This window comes from Helianthus annuus, chromosome 14 (assembly GCF_002127325.2).
Source record: "Helianthus annuus cultivar XRQ/B chromosome 14, HanXRQr2.0-SUNRISE, whole genome shotgun sequence".
Taxonomy (NCBI): Eukaryota; Viridiplantae; Streptophyta; class Magnoliopsida; order Asterales; family Asteraceae; genus Helianthus; species Helianthus annuus.
This window is the reverse complement of record NC_035446.2, coordinates 170,330,839-170,357,842: the sequence shown is the minus strand read 5'-3', so window position 1 is coordinate 170,357,842 and position 27,004 is coordinate 170,330,839. Positions and strand designations below refer to the sequence as shown.

The window sequence follows — 27,004 nt, the reverse complement described above, 5'->3', positions numbered from 1 at the left end:
GTTCGAATTTTTAACCGAGCCGATCACGAGTAGCTCTTGAGCCTCTAGGCTTGTTTATACCCCTAGATTTGCGCCATACTTTCGGTGGGGAATAGGGACAACACTTTCCCTCGGTACTCTAATCTAGAAGCTCTTATATGTGTAGGGACTAAGGTGGTGTTTGGCATTCCTTATTTTCTCTCAACTTTTAACTTATTGACTTTTATAAGTTAATAAGTTGTTGCAATAGTGTTTGGGAAATAGAAAAGGACTTTTAAAATGACTTATATTTTACCCTTGAGAAGGAGCTTTTTGAGAAGTTAAGATTCCTGACTTCTCAAGTCCTAAAAGTCCTTATGTGAACAAATTCCTTATTATAGCCCTCACTTTTTAAATAAGCCAAACCAAACACTTTTTAAAAGATGCCCTTTTTGGTCATTTTACATGAATAAGTTAAACCAAACACCTTTTAAAAAAACTACTTATTGACTTATTGGCTCATAAACTAACCCAAACACTTTTTTAAAAAGTCCTTTTTAAAAAGTCATAAGTTAATAAGTCCTTCTCACAAAAAGTCCTTATTAACTTAAATAAGCTAACCCAAACACCCCCTAAAAAGACGTAACAAAGACTATAATTCTAACCATTAATCTCACCTTAACTATTTAATAAATACATTTTGTTTTAAAGAATTTTATAGTTTATTATCAAGTAAACAATTAAACAACGTGTTATTATAGTTTTTATGCAAGTGGGGAAAAGATAGTAATTAATTTTGCTACATTTTTTTGAGGGCGATTTCCGGTGAGGGCGAGTTCCGGTGAGGGCGAGTTCCGGTGAGGGCGACTTTCTGGTGAGATAAATCATACTCCGACCAGTTTGGCTCGACGACTGTAGACTAAAGTCGATTAGGGGGTAAGGATAATTGATCCATCCTTCATCGCCGGTTCTTCTTCTTGTGGTCATCCATTCGCTGATTACTGGTTATCCGGTGTCGGCTCGACGGTGAACAAGTTCAAGTATCTGTGTGAAGGGTCGTTTCGGATTCACTTTATTATGAATCAAGATCTTATCCTTTCTTCCTAATTTTCTTTCTTGCTACATCCATTCGCCGGCTGTTTCGGGCAATACATAAAACATAAAATAACTTAAATCATAGGTTTTGATTGCTTAGTAGGTCTGTTATTGGTCGCGGCTATCGAGTATAGTTCAGCTAGACTGATACGAATCTTATTAACCTTTTAAAAACCTACGGTGGAACATGGAAAAAGAGGAGGGTGAGATTGATTCTTCCGGCAACCGGCCGGATGATAACACAAATCGAGAATACAACAACGAAGAGTTCACAAAGGAAAAGGCGATAACTTTTTTTGTGTCAAATATTCATCCTCATATTTCGGACGGAGAATTATGGACGGAGTGCAAAAAATATGGTCATATAGTGGATGCTTACATCGCAAAAAAATTGGATAAAAGAAGAAACCGTTTCGGTTTCCTGAGATTTGTCAATGTGAAAGATGCTGATAAGATGGTCAAAGCTTTGAATCAGATGAATTTCTAGAGGATTAGAGCAAACGTTGCCAGATTTGTAAAAGTGGAAAAGAAGACACGTGGTCAAAGTAAGGTTTGGGCGGAAAAGATGAAAGTGCCAGATGCTCCAGTAAACTACCAGCCGACGGCTCCAAGAAATGGGTACGTGAAACAAGGTACTACCTGGGCAGATATTGTATCAGGCAGACCGATACACCAAGCAAATGTGAGCGAGCTAATATTTTCAAACGAATCGGTCCCATTAAAAGTGTGGAAAGGCTCTTCGGCAATTGGAGAGCTACACAGTATTGAGGCACTAAGAGGAGTTAGTCGGATGAAGAAAAATCTGGGATTGAATAGGGCACAGGTCATATACATTGGTGGACTGAAACTATTGTTGGTTTTTGACTCAGCAGAAGAACTAAACTTGTTTTTGGAAAAGGAAGATAATTGGAAGGAATGGTTCAGGAGTATAAGTGTTTGGAACGGCGAAACTATACCTTACGAAAGAATTGCGTGGCTGAGAATTAGAGGAGTTCCATTACAACTATGGATAGACGCAGTCTTTGAATGTATTGGCGAAAAATTTGGAAAAATAATAAAAAAGTCAGATGCAGACGAGAAGGATGTGTGTTTTAACGAAGAAGTAATTGGCGTCTTAGTGAAGAGTGGATCAACAATCGAAGAAAAAATACCAATTAGATGGAAGAACCAGTTTTTTGATGTCTGGGTTTCAGAGATTAATCAGTTCTGGACACCGGAATTCGTTAACGAACAATACCAGGATGAGGATCAAAACCCTAGAGCAAATGATGATACATCTCAACCGGTCAACATGGAGACAGAGGAAAACGGAGACTCAGTTCCGATTCCGGTGGAGATGCAGCCGGAAAATGAAAAGGCGGGCCACGAACAGTCGGAACAGGAAGAACCGGTGGAAGATGCACAGTCGAAAAATCTTGATTGTAACAATGCCAGAACCGAGGAGTCGGCCGCCGCGGTAAACGAGGTTATAATTCCCAGTCTGGAGGCTATTAACGAGGAGGGGTCCACTATTAAAAGTCAAAACATAAATGGGGAACAAATGGAGAATTGTAGGAATGATGGGCCGGATGGGACAGTATCTCCAAAAGTAGATGTTGGGCCAAGTGTTGATGAGTTAGGTGGCCCAATTATTTCAAATACTGATGGACGTCCTATTCATGAAGCAGGTGGGCCTGATAGCACAATCCAAAAGAAAAGGAAAAGAATATCACTTGCGGAAGCCCGTGTGAACTCACTGAAACCACAAAATACTGTTGGAAAAAATAAAATCCCAGATCTAAATATTGAATTATCTGATGATTCTAGAACCAGAGTAAAAAGGAGACTATCTTTAAAGAAAAGGAGATCGAGTAGGGGAAAAAACAAGGGCAAAATTAGAGTTGCTGAGGAAGATTTCAGTCTGTTCGAGAATAAGGGGCCAAGTGTAGAAGACGAATTGAATTCAGAGTGGGAGGAGGATGACACTTCTGACTTATTCTGGCAACATGATTCTGAGACTGGGAACGACGTGAATGATGTTGAGACAGGTATAGAAGAACAAGAGGTGGGAGAGGAAACGGCTGCAACATTAAAAATTGGGGAGAAGATGGGTGTTGATCTATCGAAGCACGTTTCGTTGGTAAAGGATTTGGTTATTGAAGATCAGGTGGATGTTAGGAAGCAATGAATTTCGGATCCATTAATATAAAATGAGCTGGTGGAGCAGGGAAAGCGGCTGAAGTCAGACGTTTAATTAGTAAGTACAACTTGTCTTTTTTTGCCATTCAAGAAACGCAGTTTAGGGATTTAACCTTAAGTAGAATTACCCGGTTCTGGGATAATACAAGCTTTGAGTTCTCGAAAGTTGACGCGGTGGATCGGTCTGGGGGATTATTATCAATCTGGAATTCTACTGTTTTTAAAAAGGAACAGGAGTTGAAAAATCAAAATTTCATTTTGACAAAAGGTAAGATTGTTGGAGATGATACAGATTTGGTTATCGTAAATGTCTATGGTTCGACAAGTAAAAATAGTAGGAGAATCATGTGGGAAGAATTATTGACAGTGAAGAATTCAACTACGGGGCTATGGTTAATGTTAGGGGATTTCAATGAGGTCAGATTTCCCGAAGAGAGGTTTAATTCACAGTTTGATGCAGGAGCAGCTCTATGCTTTAATAGTTTTATAAGTAGGGGGTTCCATGAGTACAACATGGGAGGGATGAAGTACACATTTTTATCTGGAGATGGTACGAATCTGAGTAAATTGGATAGAGTCTTTGTGTGAAAATTTCATGAATAAATGGCCAAATGCTTCACTTCTAGCACTCGGTAGAAATATCTCGGACCATAGCCCGCTAATTTTAAACACTATAAATAATAGCTTTGGTCCGTCTCCCTTTAGAATGTTCAACAGTTGGTTCGACTTGGTGGGTTTTGACGAGACAGTGAGGAAGGGCCTTGATTCGACCTGTGAATCGAGATTTAAGGATGAGGTACTGGCTACAAAATTTAAGGCAGTGAAAGAAGAATTAAAAAAATGGCGCAAAAACAAAAAAGAGGAAGAGGAGAAAGACTTGTTGGAAGCCCAGAATAAGTTGACACAATTGGATATTTCAGCAGAAAGTAGAGCACTGTCGAGTGAAGAGATAGCCATTTGGCAAGACTGCAAAGATAAGATTAAAAGGTGGCATGGTAAAATTGCATCGGATCTACAACAGAAGGCGAGGGCAAAATGGATAGGATTGGGGGATGAGAATACCAAATATTTTCACTCGATAGTGAATAATCATATAGCCAGGAATAAGATCAGTGGTTTATGGATAAACGGGGTGTGGGTGTCGGATCCAAAGGAAATAAAAACACAATTTCTGATGACATTCCAAGAAAAATTCAAAGAACCAGTTTATGTGAGACCGAGAATTGGAGCAGGAGGTTTTAAAACGTTAAGTGGGGATGACGCGGATGGTTTAGTGAGTCAGTTCTCGATACAAGAGGTAAGAAAGGCAGTATGGGATTGCGGTACAAATAAGTCGCCGGGACCGGATGGAATTACTTTCAAGTTCATAAAAGCATATTGGGAGGAAGTGAAAGGAATAATAATGGAGATTATGAACCAGTTCTATATCCATGGATCGATTCACCACTCGTGCAGTGCCTCGTTTATTGCTCTTATACCAAAGGTAAATGATCCAATTACCCCTTCAGATTTTAGGCCTATATCTCTAATTGGCTTGATAAATAAAGTTATTTCTAAAGTGCTTGCTAATAGAATTAAAAGGGTCATCAAGAATGTGGTTTCAAATGTCCAATCGGCTTTCATGGCGGGTAGAAATATAATAGAAGGTCCACTAATTATAAATGAAGTGGTGGGTTGGGCGAAAAGATCGGGAAAGCGTTTGCTTGTATTCAAAGCAGATATAGAAAAAGCTTATGACACATTAAATTGGAAGTTTTTGATCTCCATCTTAACACATATGGGTTTCCTCCCAAGATGGAGGAACTGGGTTATGGGAATACTATTCGCGGGGAAAGGATCAGTTTTGGTGAATGGTTCACCTACGGCCGAATTCCATTACAATAGAGGTCTAAGGCAAGGTGACCCCCTGTCTCCTTTTTTGTTCATCATTGCTATGGAGGCCCTACATGTGATGATGATGAAAGCCGAAGAAAACGATATATTCCAAGGAGTAAAATTGCCAAAGGAAGGGCCATATTTGACACATATGTTTTATGCGGATGATGCGATATTTTTGGGAGAATGGGAGGAAAACAATGTAAAGAATCTCAAAAGGATTCTTTGAATTTTCTATTTAATATCAGGTTTAAAAGTAAACCCTCGGAAAAGCCATTTATATGGGGTGGGTTCAAGTGCGGAGGAAGTGAGAAGTATGGCTTCACATTTTAACTGCAAAGAAGGAAAATTTCCGTTTGTGTACTTAGGATTAAAAGTGGTAGCGAATATGAATAGATTGGCACATTGGAAGGAAGTTATTGATTTATTTAATAAAAAGCTGGAAGGCAAAGACGCTATCATTTGCGGGGAGAGTTATACTAGTTAAATCGGTTATGGGTAGTCTACCAAATTCTTACTTCTCCCTTTACAAATGCCCAAGTGGTGTTTTAAAGGTTTTAGAAAGGATACGGAGAAAATTTCTATGGGGAGGGAGTTCACTAAACAATAAAATTAGATGGGTGAAATGGGAGAAAGTGGTTGCATTGAAAGATTTTGGGGGTTTGGGAATAGGTAGTTTGAGGGACATGAATTTGGCCCTCTTAGCAAAATGGTGGTGGAGATATAGGATGGAACCGGATAATCTGTGGTCTAGAGTTATAGGTTCATTACATGGAAAGCAAAGAAGAATTGAATCAATTCCTTTTAAAAAATCCATGGTGGGGGTTTGGAAAAACATTGGGGATATAGCTAAAGAATTCATGAAGAAAAATATAAATATTAATACAAGTTTCAGAAGTAAAGTGGGTATGGGGGGCAAAACTTTGTTTTGGGTAGACTTATGGCTGGGCAATGAACCGTTGAAAGATCAATTTCCATGTTTATATCAATTATCAGCGCAGAAAAAAGCAAAAGTTCAGGAAGTGTATAAAACTGTGAATGGGGGGATCATATGGGATTGGGCATGGCTTAGAGTTCCATATAGTGATTTGGAGAAACAGAAGATGGATAGCTTGAAAGACCGTCTGCAACAAATAAATATAGATAACAAGGAAGATAAGTGGCTTTGAAGACATAATGAGGATGAAGAATTCAATGTGAAAATGGTTAGGTACAGTTTAGGCCGCTGCCTGGACATAAACACAGTCCCGAACTCGTTTTGCTGGAACAGTTGGGTAACAAAGAAGAGCTCTATGTTTGTTTGGCGAGCTATTGTGGAAAAGATTCCGTCGGCCGTAGCACTAAGAAACAGGGGAATGAATATTCAGGATGTCATGTGCAAGATATGCGATGAGTGTGAAGAAACTGCGGTTCATATCTTATTACGCTGTAATTTTGCGAAAAGAGTATGGAGCGAGGTGACAAAATGGACAAAAACGCCAATGGTGAACACGGAAGGAAATCTAACAGATGTACTGCAAGTTTTTCTTGACAGCCAAAGGTGCCGGAATGTAAAAAAGTGTCTACATGCGATCGCTGTACAATCGATGTGGAAACTGTGGATAAACAGAAATGATAGAATTTTTGCAGGAAGAAACCGATCAGTTCAGATGATAATGGAAGAGATCAAGGATTCTTCGCTAAATGGAGTGTTGCAACGTTCAAAGCACAGATCAATATCTAAACAAGAGTGGTGGGATTTCAATTTAAATGTGTAGTTAGTATAATTTTGCTGTCTGTATCCTTGTCCTTTTCTTCTGTTTTCGTTTCTGGTACTGTTATCAGCCTCTGGCTGAACTTTTCGTTTGTGTTTGGCTTAATAAAGTTTGCTTGGCTATTCAAAAAAAAAAAATTAATTTTGCTAAAAAGGGTTTACTCGGTAGTTAAAAACTTCATATTCATTAATCATTGTCAAATGAACTATTGTTTAAATGTTTAAATGAGTTGGATAAGCCTAGACATAGTCCAAGAAATTTAGTTGGGTAAGCTTAGACATAATCCAAGAATTTTACATAATTTTACAAATGCTGGAGATTCCGAATTACAAAGTATAAATACAAAGTATATTGGATAATTCCTTTTGTTTTATTGTGTAATAAGTTATATAAAAAATAATGAAATATTGAAAATAAATTTGTTCATTTACTTAATTTGGGTTATATGAAGTCCACTTTGAGATAATCCGACAAATAACACTCATGTTTTAGACACGTACATAACACAATCTATTCAGCTAACAACCTATTCAATATCAACAAAACAATGTTCGTATAAAATAAAAAATTATACATGTTCACAAGAATGAGAAAACAAACCATAATTGTCATAATCGTTCTATAAAAACGAGTTCAAGAAGAACCCTTTTTATTAAAGTTTCATTTTTACAAACTTTAACAGGTCTATACAATTGAACCTCTATTATGCTACAGCATACTAAAGGTTGTCAGGAATTCACATTTTTAGGGACCAATCTACCTTTAAACATCAAGCATGCCACCCATGATTGCATACACAGCTTCACAAAACGGTGCTGACCACACATACTCGACGGACCGCATCAAGATACATAAAGATGAGTGTCTTCATTTTATTTATTAAACAAAGACTTGATCTCACACATTAACTAGACCATAAGGAACATTGGTAATTGTCTATATTATATGAGAACTTTCATCTCCTTCGATTGGAGCTTAGGCAAAACAGTCGGGTCGACAGTTGTATTCTATAAACCGTTGTAATAAAATCTATATTTCATTTCAATCATCAGGGCAAATTACATAAGGATAGCAGGTAGACGAGCAACAAACTGCGCCGCCATCCCTTTCTGAATAGAAAACCCTAATCTACTAAAACCCGTTTAGATCAAGTTCTATAGAAATCCACCAACCCAACCCAGCCCCTCATTAAGCTAAGGAAAAAAGTAGTTGGTCCAGTAGGGCTTGTCAATTTAAACAAGACCATAAAAAGGCATATCATAGTACTACCAATCAAAAACTGTCTTTGATGGACCCTTTTTTTATCTTTTTGTATGTAATCACATCCAATCCACCATGTGCTTTGGTAGTTCACCACTCTCCCTACTGTCATGGACCACTCTCATCAACACAACACAATTCAATCCCAAGACCAAAAACTTCATCACATAAAGATCTATGCAAGGGGGCTTTATGAGCACAAGTGTATGTAGATAACTAGATAAGCCACCTGAAAAGTTAACTAGACAGTTGTAACTTGTAACACCATTTAAGACCAGAAAACCTACATCTTTTAATAAAAAAGATCATGGTTTTCCATATGGTACTTTTGTATATGTAGTTAAATCAATATTTGAACGGTTAAAATCGATACTAAGGTCTAAAGGCCAACAGGCCATGTTATGTCATAGCCCATATCTTAAAAGTTTGATGAGACAATCAACATTTCAAGATTTTTGGGCAATCTATACAATCAAAGGATAAAAGTTGTGTTTTCAGAGCCAATTGTTTCATGTACTACATGATAACACATTTGTGTTCTAAAACACAATCTTTGTTGGGACACCATCAATTGTCGATGTCAAAGTTTGTCAGCAAAACATGTGGCCCACTCGATGAGTTGTTTGAAAAATCAGCCGACTTTATGGTGACTGAGTAGCCAACTGGTATTCATCCAAACCGTAAATGCCACTGATTTTGGCTATATTTATACACCCTTAATGATTTAGTGTGATGGCAATAATGCGGGTCACTACAAAATCGACATTTGAGGTTGATGATTGATTTCTGGACCACTTTCATGCACTTGAAAAGTGACCATCAAACTTAAAGCATACCCCTTGTTTTAAATAGAAAACATGTTGGTTAGCAATTTACCTTCTGTCATTGTAATGTTACAGACTCTTACATGTTCCAACTGGAGAAGTGTCAAAGAGTTAAAGAGGCCCAACTTAAAAAGGCCATAACTTTTGATCTGTATGGAGTTAGGGGCCCATAGTATAAGAGCGGAGGGGTCGTTAATGGGCCCAAAGGCGGTTTGCCCAACTCTCAGACCCAAATTCTCTCAATTCAATCGATTTCAAAGAATTCCTCCATTCCACTTTTCGTTTGATTTTGTTTTCAACTGTATAACTTGTGAAGCGCCAATGTCATAAATTCACACATTTCATCAACCGTCTAATTCAAGACCATTTTGCCAATTTAAAAAATTTCAAGATTTGGCATCAACGCCAAATTTAGTATCACCCTATATAAAGGGTATGATGTAAGGTTTATGCATACCAAAATAATATATACAATTACCTTTTTACATTTCGTTGGTGCTTATGTTTTGCGTCGTATAAATGTATCAAGAACAATGTTATACTACAAGCATGTGCATGTTTACAAAAGAACTTGTAGCGTATGCAATCGCAGCAATCGTATTATAATCAACCTCTTAATTCTACAAAAGTGTCAATGCAAATAATATGGGGTGCTTCATCACGCACATAAACATTCACCTTTATCCTCAGAAAACAAATAAATACATAAAAGAAGTCACACAAAACTAATATACTGACTTTAAATTTGAATCTGGAACAAAATTTCATGCACACTTAAACTAAAGGTTTCAACATTGAAATTAGGCAATTTATCAAAACAATTTGGATAAGAACAAAACCAATAGATAACGACGGGTGGTACGCGGGAGTGAACCAAAACAAGACCCATTGGCGATCGGCCATCAAGTTTCATACATAAAGATGACTTATAACAAAATGTCTTGATTTTATAATAAATGTCTAGGTTTTCCATGATGTTATCTATGGCTTCAAGGCATTTCCTTAAATAGCGTGTGAGTTATCGTTCTAAAATTATATAAGCATACATATGATCTATACTATAATCCGAGTGCTATCATTTTTATTTTGAACCGCTATGCAATCAATTCCATTAAATACTCTAGTAAGTAGATATCAACTAGTAAAACCCCAACCAAAATAACACCACATACATAGAAGCAACACACTGTTGGTTCAGTTCTGTTTGTTCATGAAGGAAAACAATATAAATCATACCTATCACAGCAGATAGTGCAGAGGAGAATCCAGTAATGGAGTTCGACATGCCTGTCATCTTGATCTGGTTCCTCCTTAGGGTGCTGACTGATGATGGGGACTAAGAAACCGAAAAGGGTATCGGTTAGGAGAGGAGGTTTCGTGATGATGTTATGGCTAATGGGGTGTGTGAATTGTGTAACTGAGTAACCCTTAAACCTCCACATAACTCTCCTTATATAAGCACCCAGGAGGAAACCTAATTAGTTACTAAGGGTAATATGGTCCATCAACAATTACCAACTAATTAAATAATAGGTTCTAATATATTTTGATCTCTATAATGTAAATGATTATGATGGCTATAGATTAAATATTAATACGTAATATATTTAATCTTACATTCTCCCACTTAGCCGAGTAATCATTTACTATGAGTATTAGATAAGCCTGATCAGGAGTTAACACTCATTTTAGCCTTAAACAAGTACTATAGCAGAAAAATACAGCCGTTGAATCATTATGCGACTCAGGACCCCCATTAATCATACTATAGCCTTAATTTAAAACCTAATCATCATGATCAAAATACGCGTAAGCCCTTTGTTTGATTTGTAACTTTTATTTGTCTATATGCCATTATACCGGTTGAACATATTCTAACAGACATACAAAATCAAACTTGAGGAAAATTAACTAATACTTAGTCATTCATAGTACGATATGCAATTGCGCACGACTATTAATTAATACCCGTCTATGAGCTCTCTTAATAAGACTTATGGGTAATAGCCCTTCAGTTATAGGATCCTTAAGCATATCATGAATGTATTCGATACAAAACTTAGTTTCCTCAATTCGTTCATAAACGAATAATTAATTACGTATCGAAACTTAATGCAGCACCTCTTGAACTGTTACTGTTCAAGGAGTTATGGTAGCTGACTTTATCACACTAATTCTTCAAAACATTATATGGAGTTAATAAACTTATGAGTCCACTGATTAAATTTCCAACAACATTTAGTGACCAAGTTATGTCGTTATAACTTAGGTTGTTAATATCAGTGCATTATGACTCCTCCATGAAATAGGTTTTGTCTGCTGACATAAAGATATACCCGAAACTGCATTTTATAATCTTTAAATATCTCAAAGTTAGAGTAGTAAACCGGTTTTAATTCTCACTTCTTCTTTAAATTGTAGTCTCTCGTTTCTTTTAAAGATATTGTAATACTCCATTAGATGCTACACATTAATCTAGACATATCTAGTGTGTTGCAATATGAGTAATATCTAAACGAGTATAGACTTAAACTTACATAAGGCTTCTAATTAATGAAGCGTAAATAAATAATCTCATTTATCCTATTATCCTCTAAAGGAGAGCAATATTGATTGTTACATATGTAAGGACCCATTTAATGTTAAACTTATGGAACGAAACTAATATCCCATTGGGTCTATCTCAGTATGTTATGATATCAATCACGTAAGAGATATCTCTGAGTTTTATTATATCAAAGTTTGTGTTAACAATGCTTTGACTTATGTAACATATGCTTGTCAAAGAATGTCATCTATATAGACAAGTTTATTTTGGTTGCTCCCACTCATCTTGAGGTAGGTACATTAATCCACTTGATTCTTGATGAAAATAATTACGTTAGCTTTTCATCACATTATGATGTTTGCATTAACCCATACATGGATATTATTGGCTTACAAATAAAGTGTTCTTTAACCTTCAGTTTGAAACTTTAGGTTGTTATCTAATGAACATGTAAATGTGTCAGCCATTTATTGGGGAAAATCGTTTTAATGTTCATCTAATGTAGCTTAAAACTATTATAAGCTACTAGAACAGTGATGATCCTCAAAGAAATCTTTTGTTAGATATGTAATAAAGATTCTTTAATAATTTATCTCTTCCTGAGTACAACCTTTGACAATCAATCAAGCTTCTTAGTGTCTTAACGCTTATATTAGGATTTGGTTTAGTTATGAACACTCTTAGGTAATTCAATCAAATCCCAAACGTTACACAAACACATAAAATCAGTTTTACTAGAAAACTGTTTTATTCCATTCATATGATTGATTTACACTAATGGCTTAATTTGAAGAGATAGGATCAGTAAACATTTCCAAAATCCATTTCAACTTCAATTAGGGAGGTTATGTAATCATCAAAGTTAGTAGGCTTTTAAACCTAGATGACCTGCTGAGTTGATTATTGGGTTCATTAGAAGTTTCAATTTTATGGATTAGCTCTTGGTTAGGTTTCTATCATTTTCATTCTAAGTTTGTAAGAGTTGGTGCAGTATAGTGTACAAGAGGTGTAATCGGAGTTAAATTCGGAGTGAAATTTAATGACACTCTTCCCCCCGCCTCTTGTATTCCTTGCAAGTCATAATAAGGACTTTGACTGCTCCCACTAACCTTAGAAATCTTTAGGAACTCAGCATGCTTAGGGTCAATACTTAACGACCAACAAATTCTAATAGAGGAAACAAATTAATGACATTAGTCGTTGTAGTTTCTCTGGTTGAGGATTATGTTAGTTTAGGTAAGAAATCTAAGTGCGCCCACAATTAAGCAACAATGAAACTTTTGTAAGAGTAGCATTAGATTTAAGGAGATAAGGTTTGATTGAACAGTGTCGTGATGGAGCGATGTCTTGTGCAAGAGGTGGAAATTTAAAATTTTCAATCCCCCATCTCTTGCGACGATTGCAAGTTATTATTAAGACACTTAATGCTCCCACTGATCTTTAATATCTCTAGAATGCTACAAGAGAAGTTTCAATAAGCTACGTGACGTGGGAACCTATCACATATACGTTAGACTTTATTTGATTTCTTTAATGTCCAGATATCATAAGAAACTTTAAGGACATATTTAATAGAAATCTGATTAACTACATATATGAATAGAGTTCTTCTAAGACCGTAGGCCATATGCGACAAAATTTAGATACAAGTTGATAGTCTTTCAAATGATAAATGAATTATGTCTGAATATTCCATTTGGAATAAGTTCCACGAATGTCAATGAATGACTTATGATGGACCCATACTTATTCCTTAAGCCAAGTAATATTTAGGGCTGTAACGTCATGATTTAGAATCACTGAAAATGAGATTAGATGAAAAAAGCATCCTCATTAAACATGTTATAATTTCTCATGAATTTTGGTTCTAATGGATGAAATTTATAAGTCTCATTTTCCTTTTTTGTCAAATTCTCATTAGCATGATGACAAAAGTTGTGAAAAAATAAGGTATCATCTAGTTTCATCTTAGTAATGTTTCTATCCAGATATTTAGAACAAATAAGAGGAGAGTTTAAGATAAGTGTGACTTTATGTTGACTATGCAAACCTCACAACCTTCACCTTAATTATGATACTATATTCTGATTAATCAGAATATATAAGGTATCGAAAAGCGTTGTTGGAAGACTGTTCATTATGGTTCTTATAGTCTTAACATTTAATTTTGTCACTAACTCTCATGTTAGTTATTTGTCGAGTTCTGGTAAGGAAACGTATGGAACTAGAGTCAACTAATCATGTGTTAATTGGAATATTAAAATTATCAGACTTAAATATCATTAGTAAGTTACTATCTAATTAATTTATCCAACTGTTCTTTAGAATAATGGATAGTCTCGTTGCTTATGCCTAGTCTAATGACATAATTATGCAGTGAGATTTTCCCTTGAAGAACCTTAACGTTGGGATTAGCACTTGTAATTTGTCTATGGACTTTAGAACAATCCTCTCTTAAGGTTTTAGTGGTTGTAAGGTGAATAACATCTTATTTTCCAGTTTCAAACATTTATTTCTATGTACATATGTTGCTTATCAACACACTCGTTATACTTTGGTACTTTTGAGTGTTATAGCTGATTTATAATGCATCAAATTGTACAAATGAAAACTTAGTATGTAATGTACTGGAAAATGTACTTATTTCCATGCGTAAGCCCTTAACTTTATGGGTCATGGTATTGTACATTATAATATATTCACATATACCACTTAACCATATAATTTATAATTAGTTAAATGAAGACATGCACCTTAGGAGTTCTTGTGATTATTCCACAATTATAGATTAGTCTTAGGAAAAACTTAATCTGGAATAACTTTAGTGATAGCAATTATATTAGAGAGTTCTTGATTATCATAAGAGACATCATGTTCGATTTATCCTAATCATCATGCTCTACTTTTCTTCTGTAGTGCCTTATCAGAAGAGAGCAATAAGGTTATCGTGTCTTAAGAGATAATCAATGATTTAATTTAAGAGCTAGTTCTTATAGAAACTTTAAATAAAGCAAAACATTTTAGGCTTAGGAATTAGAGTGGATGAGATATAGATTTATAGAAGAAAATTATAGTGAGTAAAAAATATGGGTACTAAGAATAAGGCAGACAAAATGATCACAAAATTAATTGAGGATCATTAATATAAGGATCATTATGTGAAGAGGTTGTGATATGTCTATTACTAACATCAAAATAATAGACTACTTAAAGTTCTACTTAAACGAAGACAAAACAGCTTTGGCCAGAAGTGTAATCATTTAAGCATATGTGCAAAGTGGTTGTAACAAATCAGCTTTGGCCAAAAATTGAGACAAACACTTTAGTTATGCACTTGTTGAGTATGCCATCTATGAATGAATTAGATCAGCTTTGGCCAGAAATTAAGACATTCATGCTTATGATGCACACACAACATAGCTTTCGTAATACTTGGATGATAAGTAGATGCATCAAGTCAGCTTTGGCCAGAAATGATGCATCAGAAGCTCATTCAAGTAAAGCCATTTTGGTTTTGTAAAACATTATTTGATCCTCATTAATTAACTAAATAATTACAAAAACCAATCATTTAATAGCAAACCGCCCGTTAGCGCGGATCGAAGAATTTTTAGCAAACCCCCGGGGTTCGGGGCGGGGCCCCGAAAAGAATTTTTCTTTAGTTCACATTTAAACAGCTTAAAATAATGAGATTGCGAGTCGCAACCACGATCTCGACTAATGACGTTATGGTTGCGAGTCGCAACTACGATCTCGACTAATCACGTTATGGTTGCGAGTCGCAACTACGGTCTCGACTAATCACGTTATGGTTGCGAGTAGCAACCTCATGGTCTCGAGTGATGACGTAATGGTTGCGAGTAGCAACCTCATGGTCTCGAGTGATGACGTAATGGTTGCGAGTAGCAACCTCATGGTTGCGAGTGATGACGTAATGGTTGCGAGTAGCAACCTCATGGTTGCGAGTGATGACGTTATGGTTGCGAGTAGCAACCTCATGGTTGCGAGTCGCAACCTGATGATCTCGAAACTTCCTGTTACAGCTGTTAATTGTGATGACATAACTGAAAATTCGAAAATTGAGAATTGTGATATAGTTTCCAATTATAACATTGATCTATTTTATCATAAAATTTCGAAAACATAATCTGTTTATCCTTTTAACAGATTTCGAAAAAACTTAATAGACAAAATTAGATCAAAATTAGGGAAACATTTAACAATTCAAATCACATTCCAAAACATAAAGGAAAATTCGAATTTTGACTAAGAACATTATGAACCCTAAATAAAAAATACTCAAACATTCATCCGAAATCTCTGAAATATTATTACACATTTAAACATATTGATTTCGGAACAGTAAAACTTCCTGAACATATTCATCCGAGATCCATGATTCATGATTCAGATCCGAGATGATGTAATTCAGATCCGAGATGATGATGACGAAAAAATATTATGGTTTTATAATTCTGTTTTCCAGATTTATTCCAGGTTTCGGATACAAAAACAGAACTGACTAATCAACATATGCTCTGATACCACATGTTGGTTCAGTTCTGTTTGTTCATGAAGGAAAACAATATAAATCATACCTGTCACAGCAGATAGTGCAGAGGAGAATCCAGTAATGGAGTTCGACATGCCTGTCATCTTGATCTGGTTCCTCCTTAGGGTGCTGACTGATGATGGGGACTAAGAAACCGAAAAGGGTATCGGTTAGGAGAGGAGGTTTCGTGATGATGTTATGGCTAATGGGGTGTGTGAATTGTGTAACTGAGTAACCCTTAAACCTCCACATAACTCTCCTTATATAAGCACCCAGGAGGAAACCTAATTAGTTACTAAGGGTAATATGGTCCATCAACAATTACCAACTAATTAAATAATAGGTTCTAATATATTTTGATCTCTATAATGTAAATGATTATGATGGCTATAGATTAAATATTAATACGTAATATATTTAATCTTACACACACTAGAAAGTCTGTCCAAGATTATTAACATTGAATCTACCCGAATGATCCAATAAGGAGACCCAAGTTTCTACCTGACTGTTCCTCAGCCACAAAAAACCAAGAACTTTAATGTTTTTAAAGATCTTGGTAGGGGATGTGAGTTTGTTATTGAAGTACTTCTTGTAATACCATTCATAGTGGGGCAGTATTTGGGCGTGAACTGCCTCAAAAACGCCCCAAAAACGCACCCAGGGACGTTTTCTTCAAAAAGTGGGTTGGGGCGTGCTAAATTAAACGCCGAATCAAGAATTAGTTGGCCAATCACATCTTTCCTTCTTTTTGTTTGGCCAATACCTTTTTTTGATGGTTTTTTTATTTAATTTTTACACCCCTTTTAACATAATGTCCCACAATGCCCACATCCCCACTACACCCATTTTAGAAAAACGTCCCATTGATGACTGGACCACTACATGAAGGATAATGCCCCAAGGGTCTTCCTTTACCACTACACATGGTCTAAGGGGCCTTCTAAATACATCAATATGTCATTGACGATTGAATTAACCGCCTTTTTTTTTTGCCTACTAACCTGCAGTTCTTTGTGAAACTCAAGAAGGTCTCAAACCTCAAGAATGCTATCACTTAGCAAGGAGTTTATTAATCATGTTTTCTTCAACGAGAGACGGGTTTCGTGAATGGACAACGAAAAAATTAAATAAATCGTCCTATTTAACAAATCATGACAATCTTAAAAAAGAGTGTGAAAGCATATGAATTAAGTGTGTAAACATACAAAATTAACATAAATACACAGATTTAGGTTTATTAATGATTCATGTTAAGTTTCGGGCCAAACCGTACCTAAATGAGTTGCGTTTGAATTAAACTGTTTTTTTTAATGTATGTTTATGCCATAGCTCAAAAATGTTTATTTATTACCGATGGGTATTTGGTCTGGTGATATTCAAGTGTGTAAAGTGATGCCCTTCTCTAAAAGGTCGAAGGTTTAAGTCTTATAATGGACAAAGATGTACAATTAGAAGTACTGAAGTAGCTTATATTATTGTTAAAAGTATTTGTTTATTTATTGCCAAATTTAAAAGTTAAAAGATAATTTGATACCAAATATTATTTATTTAAATATAATTATTTTACGTAGTTTTTTGTCGTAAACCTTTTGTTTCAGATCATATTTTACATCTATACAATTACAAGATTGAGGAATAGTGCCAGACATTTTACATCTATACAATTACAAGATTGGGGAATAGTGCCAGGCAGCTGCCTGGCACTCCCCCATTGGACCAACATGTTTTTTGTTTTATATTCGTTTTAAAATTACGATTTCGCCCTTCATTAAAAATAAAATTATGTTTTCGCCCCCACTTCAAAATAAAATTACGTTTTTGTCCTTCGCTCAAAATTACGATTTTGCCATCGGTTCAAAACTATGATCTTCTCCCCAGATTACAACTACAATTTTGGCCCCAGTTCAAAATAAATTCTTGCTCTCGCCCAAACTAAAAATGACGATTTCGCATTTTTTCCCCTTTCAAAAATTATTATTTCGCCTTAAGTTTAAAATTATGTTTTTGCCCGGTTCAAAATAAAACTATGCTTTTGCCCCCTATTCAAAATTACGATTTTGCCATCAGTTCAAAATTTTGAATTTGCCCGAGTTCAAATTAAAAATATAGTTTTGTCCCCAGCTTAAAATAACGATTTTGTCCTTAGTGCAAAGTTATAGTACGATTTTGTCTCCGGTTCAAATTTATAGTATTGCCACCACTTTAACTATTGGCAAATTATGATTTTACCCAAGTCAATAAATACAACTTTGCACTCAGTTCAAATTACAGTATTGCTATCGTTTTAGTTTTTTTAGCAAAATTATAAAAGTTTTTTTTATATTAGTTTACTGGATTTAATTTTTTTCCATGTCAAGGAGCTTACTAAAACTCACTCATTAACCCTTACAAGCTACAGTTTTGCCTTGAGCTCTGAACTACGGTCTTGTCATCGTCTTAGTTTTTTTTTCCTAACAAAACAATAATAGTGTTTTTTTAATTGATTGATAATTATTCGGCCATCGCCCCGCAACGCGGGCGGTGGCATTAACTAGTTTATTTACTACATATACAAAAACCAAGTAGGGGAATAGTGCCACACAGCTGTGTGGCACTCTCCTATTGGACCACCAGTTTTATTGTTTTATATTCGTTTAAAATTACGATTTCGTCCTTAATTTAAAATAAAATTATGTTTTCGCCCCCACTTCAAAATAAAATTACGTTTTTGTCCCTCGCTCAAAAATACGATTTTACCCTCGGTTCAAAATTATGATTTTTTCCCCAGATTACAACTACAATTTTGGCCCCAGTTCAAAATAAATTTTTGCTTTCGCCCAAACTAAAAATGACGATTTCGCATTTTCGCCCCTTTCAAAAATTATTATTTCGCCTTAAGTTTAAAATTATGTTTTTGCCCGGCTCAAAATAAAACTATGCTTTTGCCCCCTATTCAAAATTACGATTTTGCCATCAGTTCAAAATTTTGAATTCGCCCGAGTTCAAATTAAAAATATAGTTTTGTCCCCCAGCTTAAAATTACGATTTTGTCCTTAGTGCAAAGTTATATTACGCTTTTGTCTCCGGTTCAAATTTATAGTATTGCCATCACTTTAACTTTTGCCAAATTACGATTTTACCTAAGTCAACAAATACAACTTTGCCCTCAGTTCAAATTACAGTATTGCTATTGTTTAAGTTTTTTTAGCAAAATTATAAAAGTGTTTTTTATATTACTTGACTGGATTTAATTTTTTTCCATGTCAAGGAGCTTACTAAAAGTCGCTCATTAATCCTTACAAGCTACAGTTTTGCCCTGAGCTCTGAACTACGGTCTTGTCATCGTTTTAGTTTTTTTTCCTAACAAAACTATAATAGTGTTTTTTTAATTAATTGATAATTATTCGGCCATCGCCCCGCAACGCGGGCGGTGGCATTAACTAGTTAATATGCAAAAGAAAAAATGGTTAGATGTGTATGTGTCAATCCGTGTATATTTTTGTGAAGTATGGGTACACATGTTTGATATTGATAAAACTCTTGAACAATTAGTAGGTTAAGTATCATATAGATATAGATTTGAAGGTTTAATCAAAGTTACACGTAGTTTTTTTTTTAGTTTTTACTTTTTATATAACGATACCGTACTTATATTTAAACATAAAAAACGCTCGTTATTATGGTTTGTCTAAAAAAATAACGCATAAAAAGTGATAAAGATATAAAAAAGATGAAGAAATATGCATACGCCTTGCATGTGGTGTTAGAAACTAGACAATGAATGCAATTCTCATTATACCCTTCCAGTTAGGAATGAGCATATTGTACCAAGTACTGGTATCGTACAGAAAACAGAACTGATAATGACAAAACAACTTTGGTACCGGTAAAGATCTTTGTTTTTACTCATTTTGGTATCGGTACCGATTAATTCTGTCTTCCCACTTTAAGTACCAATTTTGTGTATGAAATGTGATTAGTTTTTTAGTATTGTGAAGACGATATTTCGGTATTCCAATTATTTATAATCAAATTAATAATCTTGGGCATTCGGAATTAATATATGTGTTTAAACTTTAAACATGTTGAAATAGATTTTGGCAACTCTAAATGAATATGGGAAACTGTATTTGGAATTAAAATGAACACATTGAAGTTTAAAACCGGTATTGCACATTTACTGTGCCAACAATTTCATTAAGATAAGGTGTTCTCGAATATTTTCGGGACTAGTACCGATTCCGTACTGATACGGTACTAAAATCATTTGTACTACCAATCTTTAAATTTCATAAAAGACAACTTTTCCCCTTTAAACTACTATAAATTAATATAAAAAGATGTTATTCGCATTTTCATTATTGTTTTATTTCGTTAAAATATAATCCAAGAGCTAAAAATAATATAGAGTTTAATGAATTTTGAAATTAAATCCGTTAAAATATATTCCAATAGCTAAAAGTAATAATTTATTGGGATACATTGGCCCAATAGAAGACAAAACCATTAGGGTATAATGATACACCCTCTTTAAATAAGAGGGTCACTCCTCCAATTTTAGACACTCCATTTACATAAATCCAAACTCTCAACATCTCATCTTTTTTCCTCTAAACAGCCAAGTTATCCTTTCTTCTCATATTGCCAAGGAAGTCGCTTCTTGTTGTTGAGGCATCTAGTTCCTTGCGCTTGTGTCTGCAGCTTCTTACCTACTATTTACTTCTCAAAACTTATGTAGCTATATGATTATATATCCTGTATTTAGTTACATATATAGTTATCTTGGATAAATAAGTAAAGTTGAGCGTAAGACGGTGTTTTCAAAGCTCCGGCACCGGCTCAGCTTCTGACGAGTTCTTTCATGTTGCAACTCATATATAAGCTCGTGACTAGCTGTAACACCTTGTAAATTTGTGTCGAATAATTTAATGACACGTGTCCACTCTCAAATATACCTAATAATTTGGATGAGAGGGACTAATTTTGTCAGGTCGTGAAAGTATGAATGTGGAGGGACCAGATATGTCAACATGCCATTTTATGGCCTCTGAGTGACCCCATACAGACCGTAAGCCTATGTGCTTACGGACCGCAAACACATAATTGTTTTGTAGGCAGAGGATCCTGTAAAAAGTGCTCAAAGTGCTCAAAGTGTGAGAAGTGTATTATAACACTATATATAATACTATATAACACGATATAAACACCGTATAACAATATGTAACACCATATAATACCATATAACACTGTGTAACCACTATATATCATTATATAACAAATATAACACTATAGGTTGTCTAATAGCATGTCTATGATAGATGTATAGTGTTATATTTGTTATACAATGATATATAGTGTTACATAGTGTTATATGGTATTATATGGTGTTACATATTGTTATACGGTGTTTATATGGTGTTATATAGTATTATATATAGTGTTATAATACACTTCTCACACTTTGAGCACTTTTTACACTATCCTTACCCTTGTTTTGTATTTGAGCATCGTATACGAACCGCAAGGCTTGTTTCCATACGTGCAGGACAATGGTCGAGCTCGCTTCCACCATTGCCCCAAACATACCTTACCATTCCTGAGGACCCATAAATGGGTGGACCCTCAAATACTGTACTAGTGGTTGACCCAACTCCTCAAACATTTGTTCAACCACCACCATTGGGCTTTGATAACCCAATCCCCACGTATCTAGATACATCCTTTTAAACCTACTACGCCAATAGATTATAACTATCAGGCGCTAGCTTACGACCCCTCTATGCTACCTCATGATCGATTGACTGGAGATATATATGAAGGTTATATAAGGCATTTGAAATCCGATATTGAGTTCTTGGATGAAAGAAACAGTACGCACGTCGAATACATTAAAAGACAACATGTACGGTTCGTGTCGTTTCGAGTGGACCTTCTAGAAAAAGAATACTAGGACATTGCATAAAAGATCCTGGTTAAAGTTCAACAATGGGAAGAACAAAAAGAAGCCAATCTTCATGAAACTCAAAACAAAAAGGAAACCATGGATCTCTTGCTAAACAGAGTTCCTGTCGAGTCCATTTCGGAAATTATAGAGGAGATGAGACCAAATACGAGTAACGTCACTCCCCATGCGTAACCATCAACATCATCCAGTTTTTCCATAAACTGGACTAGATAATTATGGACGATATAATCATCACACACGAGAGTAACAAAGCAGATAATTACTATCAAAAGAAGGGCAATCAGCCGTTCCTTGTGTTCTTTACTTTGGGTTTCTACTATTTAATTCAAAGTGGGCACGATCACTTTCTCATTTCTGTCAAGTGAAGTGAACACTCTTTCAAATGCCTCTTTATCCCGGTTGGTTGATGAAATTACTGCCTTTCCATCAATGGGCAAACCGTTCAAATACAAAATGTCCTCAAGTGTCACATTTAAATGATGGTCATTTATCTTGAAGTAGTGGTTCTCCCTATCATATTTCTTCAGAAGCTTTGTATATCCCTATTATAGGTTGGGGATTTCGGACATGTTAAAGAAACATGAGACCAAATACTAAAATTCAAAACGTGTTATGGAACGCCTGAAGCAGAGACTAGATGGCACAAGTAAAACTTTGTATGAAACAAAAGTCGCTGTTGAATGTTTGCATAAGGTTATTGGAGACCCAGATAACATTCAAAGATGTGTGAGTGCACGTCTGGAAACCCAAATTTCTTCTTACATCGATGGGTTGCGATTGGCAGTTGAGATGTGCTCTGAATTGCAAGATATAGAAAGGGAACACATGAAAGATAAGTAGACCTTCTACTTCTTATCTTATCAATTTGAATGAAAACTCTTAAGAGAGAAAATCTTTAGCTTTTGTTTATGCATTTTGGATGTTAGCTTTTAATATCTATGTTAAGTTATAACCTTTTTAGCGTTTTAATCATTTAGATCGTGAATGGTGAAGTACAAACGGTGGATAATGCAGATAGTATTATTATTGTTGATTGGCATGGATCCCTAGTGACAGGATTCCTAGTGACAAAAATTAATAATAACGTTGGGCGGTAACTTGGTTTGGTGGCTTCTCTTCCTATAATAAAGGATGTGTGCAGCATGTCTAGTTTAGCATTTGAAGAATACTTCCATGGAGGTGGCCGAATAGAACGCTAATCATTAATTTTTTTTTAACCGCAAAAAAACACAAGCATGCATGTCATTAAATCAACCGGCAACCTTAGCAAGATGCAAAAGAGCCGGCCATAGGCGGAGGATAATGATGGTCTGGGGGTGCCTCGGCCCCGCCGTTTTTTCTCGCTTACTGTTAGTTTTACCGAAAATTTGTTTTTTAGTGTAAAATATTGGATTTTAAAGAGTCTGGCCCCCACCGAGTTTCCGTTCAAACTCCACTACTGTCAAGTCCGTTGCATCTCACCTGAATTGTCCAGGCCTCGTGGCAAGCAGATTACAAACCAAAAGACATTGCCAAAGCAAAAACCAAAGCGATGGGGGTCTAATACCCAAGGCCCAAGCTAAAGGAAAGGAGATTAATGCAAGCACAACTTAGGCAACCTCTAAATGACTTGACATTCCCTTAGTTGGAAAAAAACTGTTGGCGCATCGAAAAATTCAATTCTCATTTGGTGCAAAAAAGGAGTGAGACACTAGTGGACAATGATAGAAGACTCAGGGAAACCTGGGTTCGATCCTCGAGCCAAATGGGTTTTACCGGTAATTTTACCGACGTGCCTTCGGGCGGGTGGGTTACCGGGTTTTCCCCGGAATTGGTAGTGGACGACTCGGGTTACTCTCGGAGTACTCCGTTTGTCCAGTGGGTGCCCCGAGAGTGCTCGGGATTAATTCGTTGGCCGTTAAAAAAAAATACCACTGTTCCAGTCACAAACAGCTGAGCTAGCTGGTATCGTGTTTTATTCTGCAAAAAAACACGTTGCAAAATATAAAATAGTGTGAGTGTGAATTTATCATTTTATGAAAAAAAAGCTTTAAAGAGTCAACAATTAAAAATTTTATAAATTAGAATATATACAATACTCTTTAAATGTTATAAATTTGAAGGAATAAAATACTTCCTTTGAATAGTTTGGTGATAATGTGTTTATGCAGGTGGTATAATGTCGGACGAATCGGCTCCGCTTGACATGTTTAAAAAACAAGAAGCTGGTTTCACAGAAGCTTTCGTCAAAGAATGTGGTACAGCCTTTAACCAATAGGTAGAAATAATTATAAATCTTTTGAATGAGGATGAAGAGTATGATGACTTGGATGCTAATCATTACCAAGTGAAAAAAAATTGCCTTAAAGAAGCTCTTAGGCAGCTTAAAGCCTACTTCAATACTTTAACATACACCCATATGCATTTTCTTGAAGAACAAGAAAAAGTGGTTAACCACGTGTGTGGTTTGGAATCCCAAGATTTTAATTATTTCTATAAATTCAATGAGGTTGTTCCGTATTTCTCAGAGATGAAAGAAACTTTTCAAGGTAAGATTTCTATTGATTTCATATTTGTGTACATATATATATACTCTTCAAAGACACTAATTTATGTTAACTACAGGGTTTTTGAAAGGCAATATAATGAATGTGTAGAAGAGATTGATAACATGGTTGGATATGAAGACTTAATGCGACAATGTACAAGGAATACAAGGCCAGCTTCCGTCTACACATCATTGGGCTTAATGCAAGGAACGGATTGTTCATCGGCTTAATAATGAAGCGGCATGTATCAAATACTTGTGATGAAGTGAACATGTTACACCAACTATATACAAAGATAGCATCATCGATCCAGTCGGCGATTGAACAAGTGGGAGGTCAACAAGAAGCCACTCGTGAAGCAGTCGGATACAAAAAAGGATAAACTGGGTGCTTTGATACACAAAATTTCAGACACCAACGATTTTAACAGCATCATTGAGGAAATGGAGACTTTGGAGATCTCAAAAATAGTTAGAAAACAAAAGAATACATCTAGCAACTGGGAAAGCTACATCAAAACTAACCAATCAGAACTTAATGACGTGTGTGGTAGGCTTTTCGAATTGGAAGTAGCAATGAATGCTCTGAAGCTGAGGGGTTTAGTGGTGGACCTCGGAAGCATAAAAAACTTTGTCTTACCGAAGAACGTAGAAAGCAAATAGCGTCGGTAACAGAGGGAATGGAGTCGGTGCTATCCGCATGTTTGGAATTATCAAAGCAGGAAGAGGATGCCTTAAAACAGGTCATGGATCTGGCTGAAAAGAAACAGGATTGAGCTATTAAAATATCAGTTGTCTATTATATTACAAGAACTAGTTTATTTTTTATTAATGTTTCGGCGTAATTTCTTTTTCGAAACCGAGGTGGATTATATGCACTGGTTATCTTTTATTAGATATGATGATTAGGTTTAAAACCTTTTTAATATATTGTATTGCAACTTGTATGTTTTTACCTTGAAAGTTGTAAGATAGAAGTCACTCCGCTGCCTTTTAGTATGCATGCTATGTCAGTAGACCAATGGTTTCTGTTAAAAACAACAACCATTCATTGCATTATAAAAAGTAAAAAACATTCCTAGGCTTGTAAGCAAACCAAACATTCAGTGATCAGCTTACAGCGACCATGAACAAAAAAAATACTTGTTCAATTATGTTCCTTTATTTAAATTCGTTTATGTTTGTTCATTTCTGTTCATGTATGTCCGTTTGAAAATACATTAAAAAATATTTAAAAAAATAAACACCCGAAAGAGTAAAATGCCATTTTCATCCCCTGAAGTTTGCAATCACCAATCAAAATATCAAAATTACTATACGGAGAAGAAATACATTATTTAAAAAAAACATATACCTTAATGACCCGCTTCCAGATGATAACTCAAAACGGTGCCTCAAGAGATTCACCAGCGTAACCGACGCCATCTGTGTGAATGTCAGGGTGAAGAAATACCAATTGCAAAAGTTGTTTATACCACATTTTCTTAATTCTGATTCAACTCATCAGCTCCTAAAGACCAAATTACATGGTCGTACACCGGAGGCTCCGATATCATCAACACGAATTCGAAAATTAGAAATAGCCAGTTCGCCAGAGAGGCGCCGGTGTTTTGACTGCCTTCTTTTGATCATGGATAGAGGCCTTTGAACACCAGTTAAATCAATTTGGTGTACTAAATAGATGAACACCAAAAACAAATTTGAACGAAGAACAACAATAGCGACAAGACACGACACACTACATATGTGTACAAAGAGTAACAAAGGGAGTAAGTGAACCTGAATGTGGAGGAGAATCTCCTAATACCATGGCGAATCCACCAGAGGCATGAATCTCCCATCATTTCATATGAAAAGGTACGAATTTAATCATAAACCTTTATTTGTAGAAGAAAAGCATGCATATTGTGAACCAAACAACGATTAATCAATTTGACCACCAAAATAGTCAAAGCGAACTCTTTTGCATACCTTTGGCATGAAAATAAGCTGTCATTTTTAGATTATACTTCTATGTATAAACAAATTAGCCAATCCTAAGTTCCCTGCGTGTGGATATGTTTGAGACTTGAGGGCTTTAGTCGTTATATCTTCAAGCTTAACCGTATCCTTGCGCGGGCCCGCGCAAGGGTGTTAAATGAATATTAGCCTTCTCAAAGCTCCGGCGCATGATTGCTAGGAATTGATCATCCCAGGTCTGTTTAAATCGATTGCGCGAGGCACGCAAGACTTAAGATGATCCTGGAGTATAATGATGGTATGATCCTCTGTGCTGGCGTAGGGTTTTTGGGACCATATCCCTTCACAGTTAAATATACATCAGTTATATAAAATAATTTATCTGAGATGACCTAAGCAATAGATAATGACGGAGTGAACCAAAACAAAACCCATAGGCCATCAAGTTTCATACATAAAGATGACTTACAACCAACGTTTTCACAACTGGACCGGTTGGACCGGGGGTCGGTGTCGTTGGCGGTCCG

The 27,004-nt window shown here is 35.7% G+C and overlaps 2 protein-coding genes across 2 annotated transcripts; one reads left to right on the top strand and one right to left on the bottom strand.

Annotated features, from left to right (window-relative positions):
• Positions 1–6,308: 6,308 nt before the first annotated feature.
• LOC118486611 lies at positions 6,309–6,863 on the top strand. Its single transcript, XM_035983174.1, has one exon. It carries the CDS (start codon positions 6,309–6,311, stop codon positions 6,861–6,863), a length of 555 nt encoding a protein of 184 aa, XP_035839067.1.
• A 17,741-nt stretch (positions 6,864–24,604) lies between these two features.
• Positions 24,605–26,488, bottom strand: LOC110906294. Its single transcript, XM_022151467.1, has 3 exons — positions 25,873–26,488; positions 25,475–25,546; positions 24,605–25,270 (listed from the first exon to the last, which is right to left on the bottom strand). Exons 1-3 carry the CDS (start codon positions 25,941–25,943, stop codon positions 25,054–25,056), a joined length of 360 nt encoding a protein of 119 aa, XP_022007159.1. The 5' UTR covers positions 25,944–26,488; the 3' UTR covers positions 24,605–25,053.
• Positions 26,489–27,004: the final 516 nt, after the last annotated feature.

What these genes read in the sequence shown, in the direction of transcription:
- LOC118486611 (XM_035983174.1), top strand. Translation starts at nt 6,309, where the DNA reads ATGGTTAGGTACAGTTTAGGCCGCTGCCTGGACATAAACACAGTCCCG.
- LOC110906294 (XM_022151467.1), bottom strand. Translation starts at nt 25,943, where the DNA reads ATGGCGTCGGTTACGCTGGTGAATCTCTTGAGGCACCGTTTTGAGTTA. An exon ending in TCTGGAAGCGGGTCATTAAG is followed by an intron (nt 25,547 to 25,872) that starts GTATATGTTTTT and finishes TGTTTTTAACAG; the next exon opens with AAACCATTGGTCTACTGACA. An exon ending in TCTATCTTACAACTTTCAAG is followed by an intron (nt 25,271 to 25,474) that starts GTAAAAACATAC and finishes CTTTTCAGCCAG; the next exon opens with ATCCATGACCTGTTTTAAGG.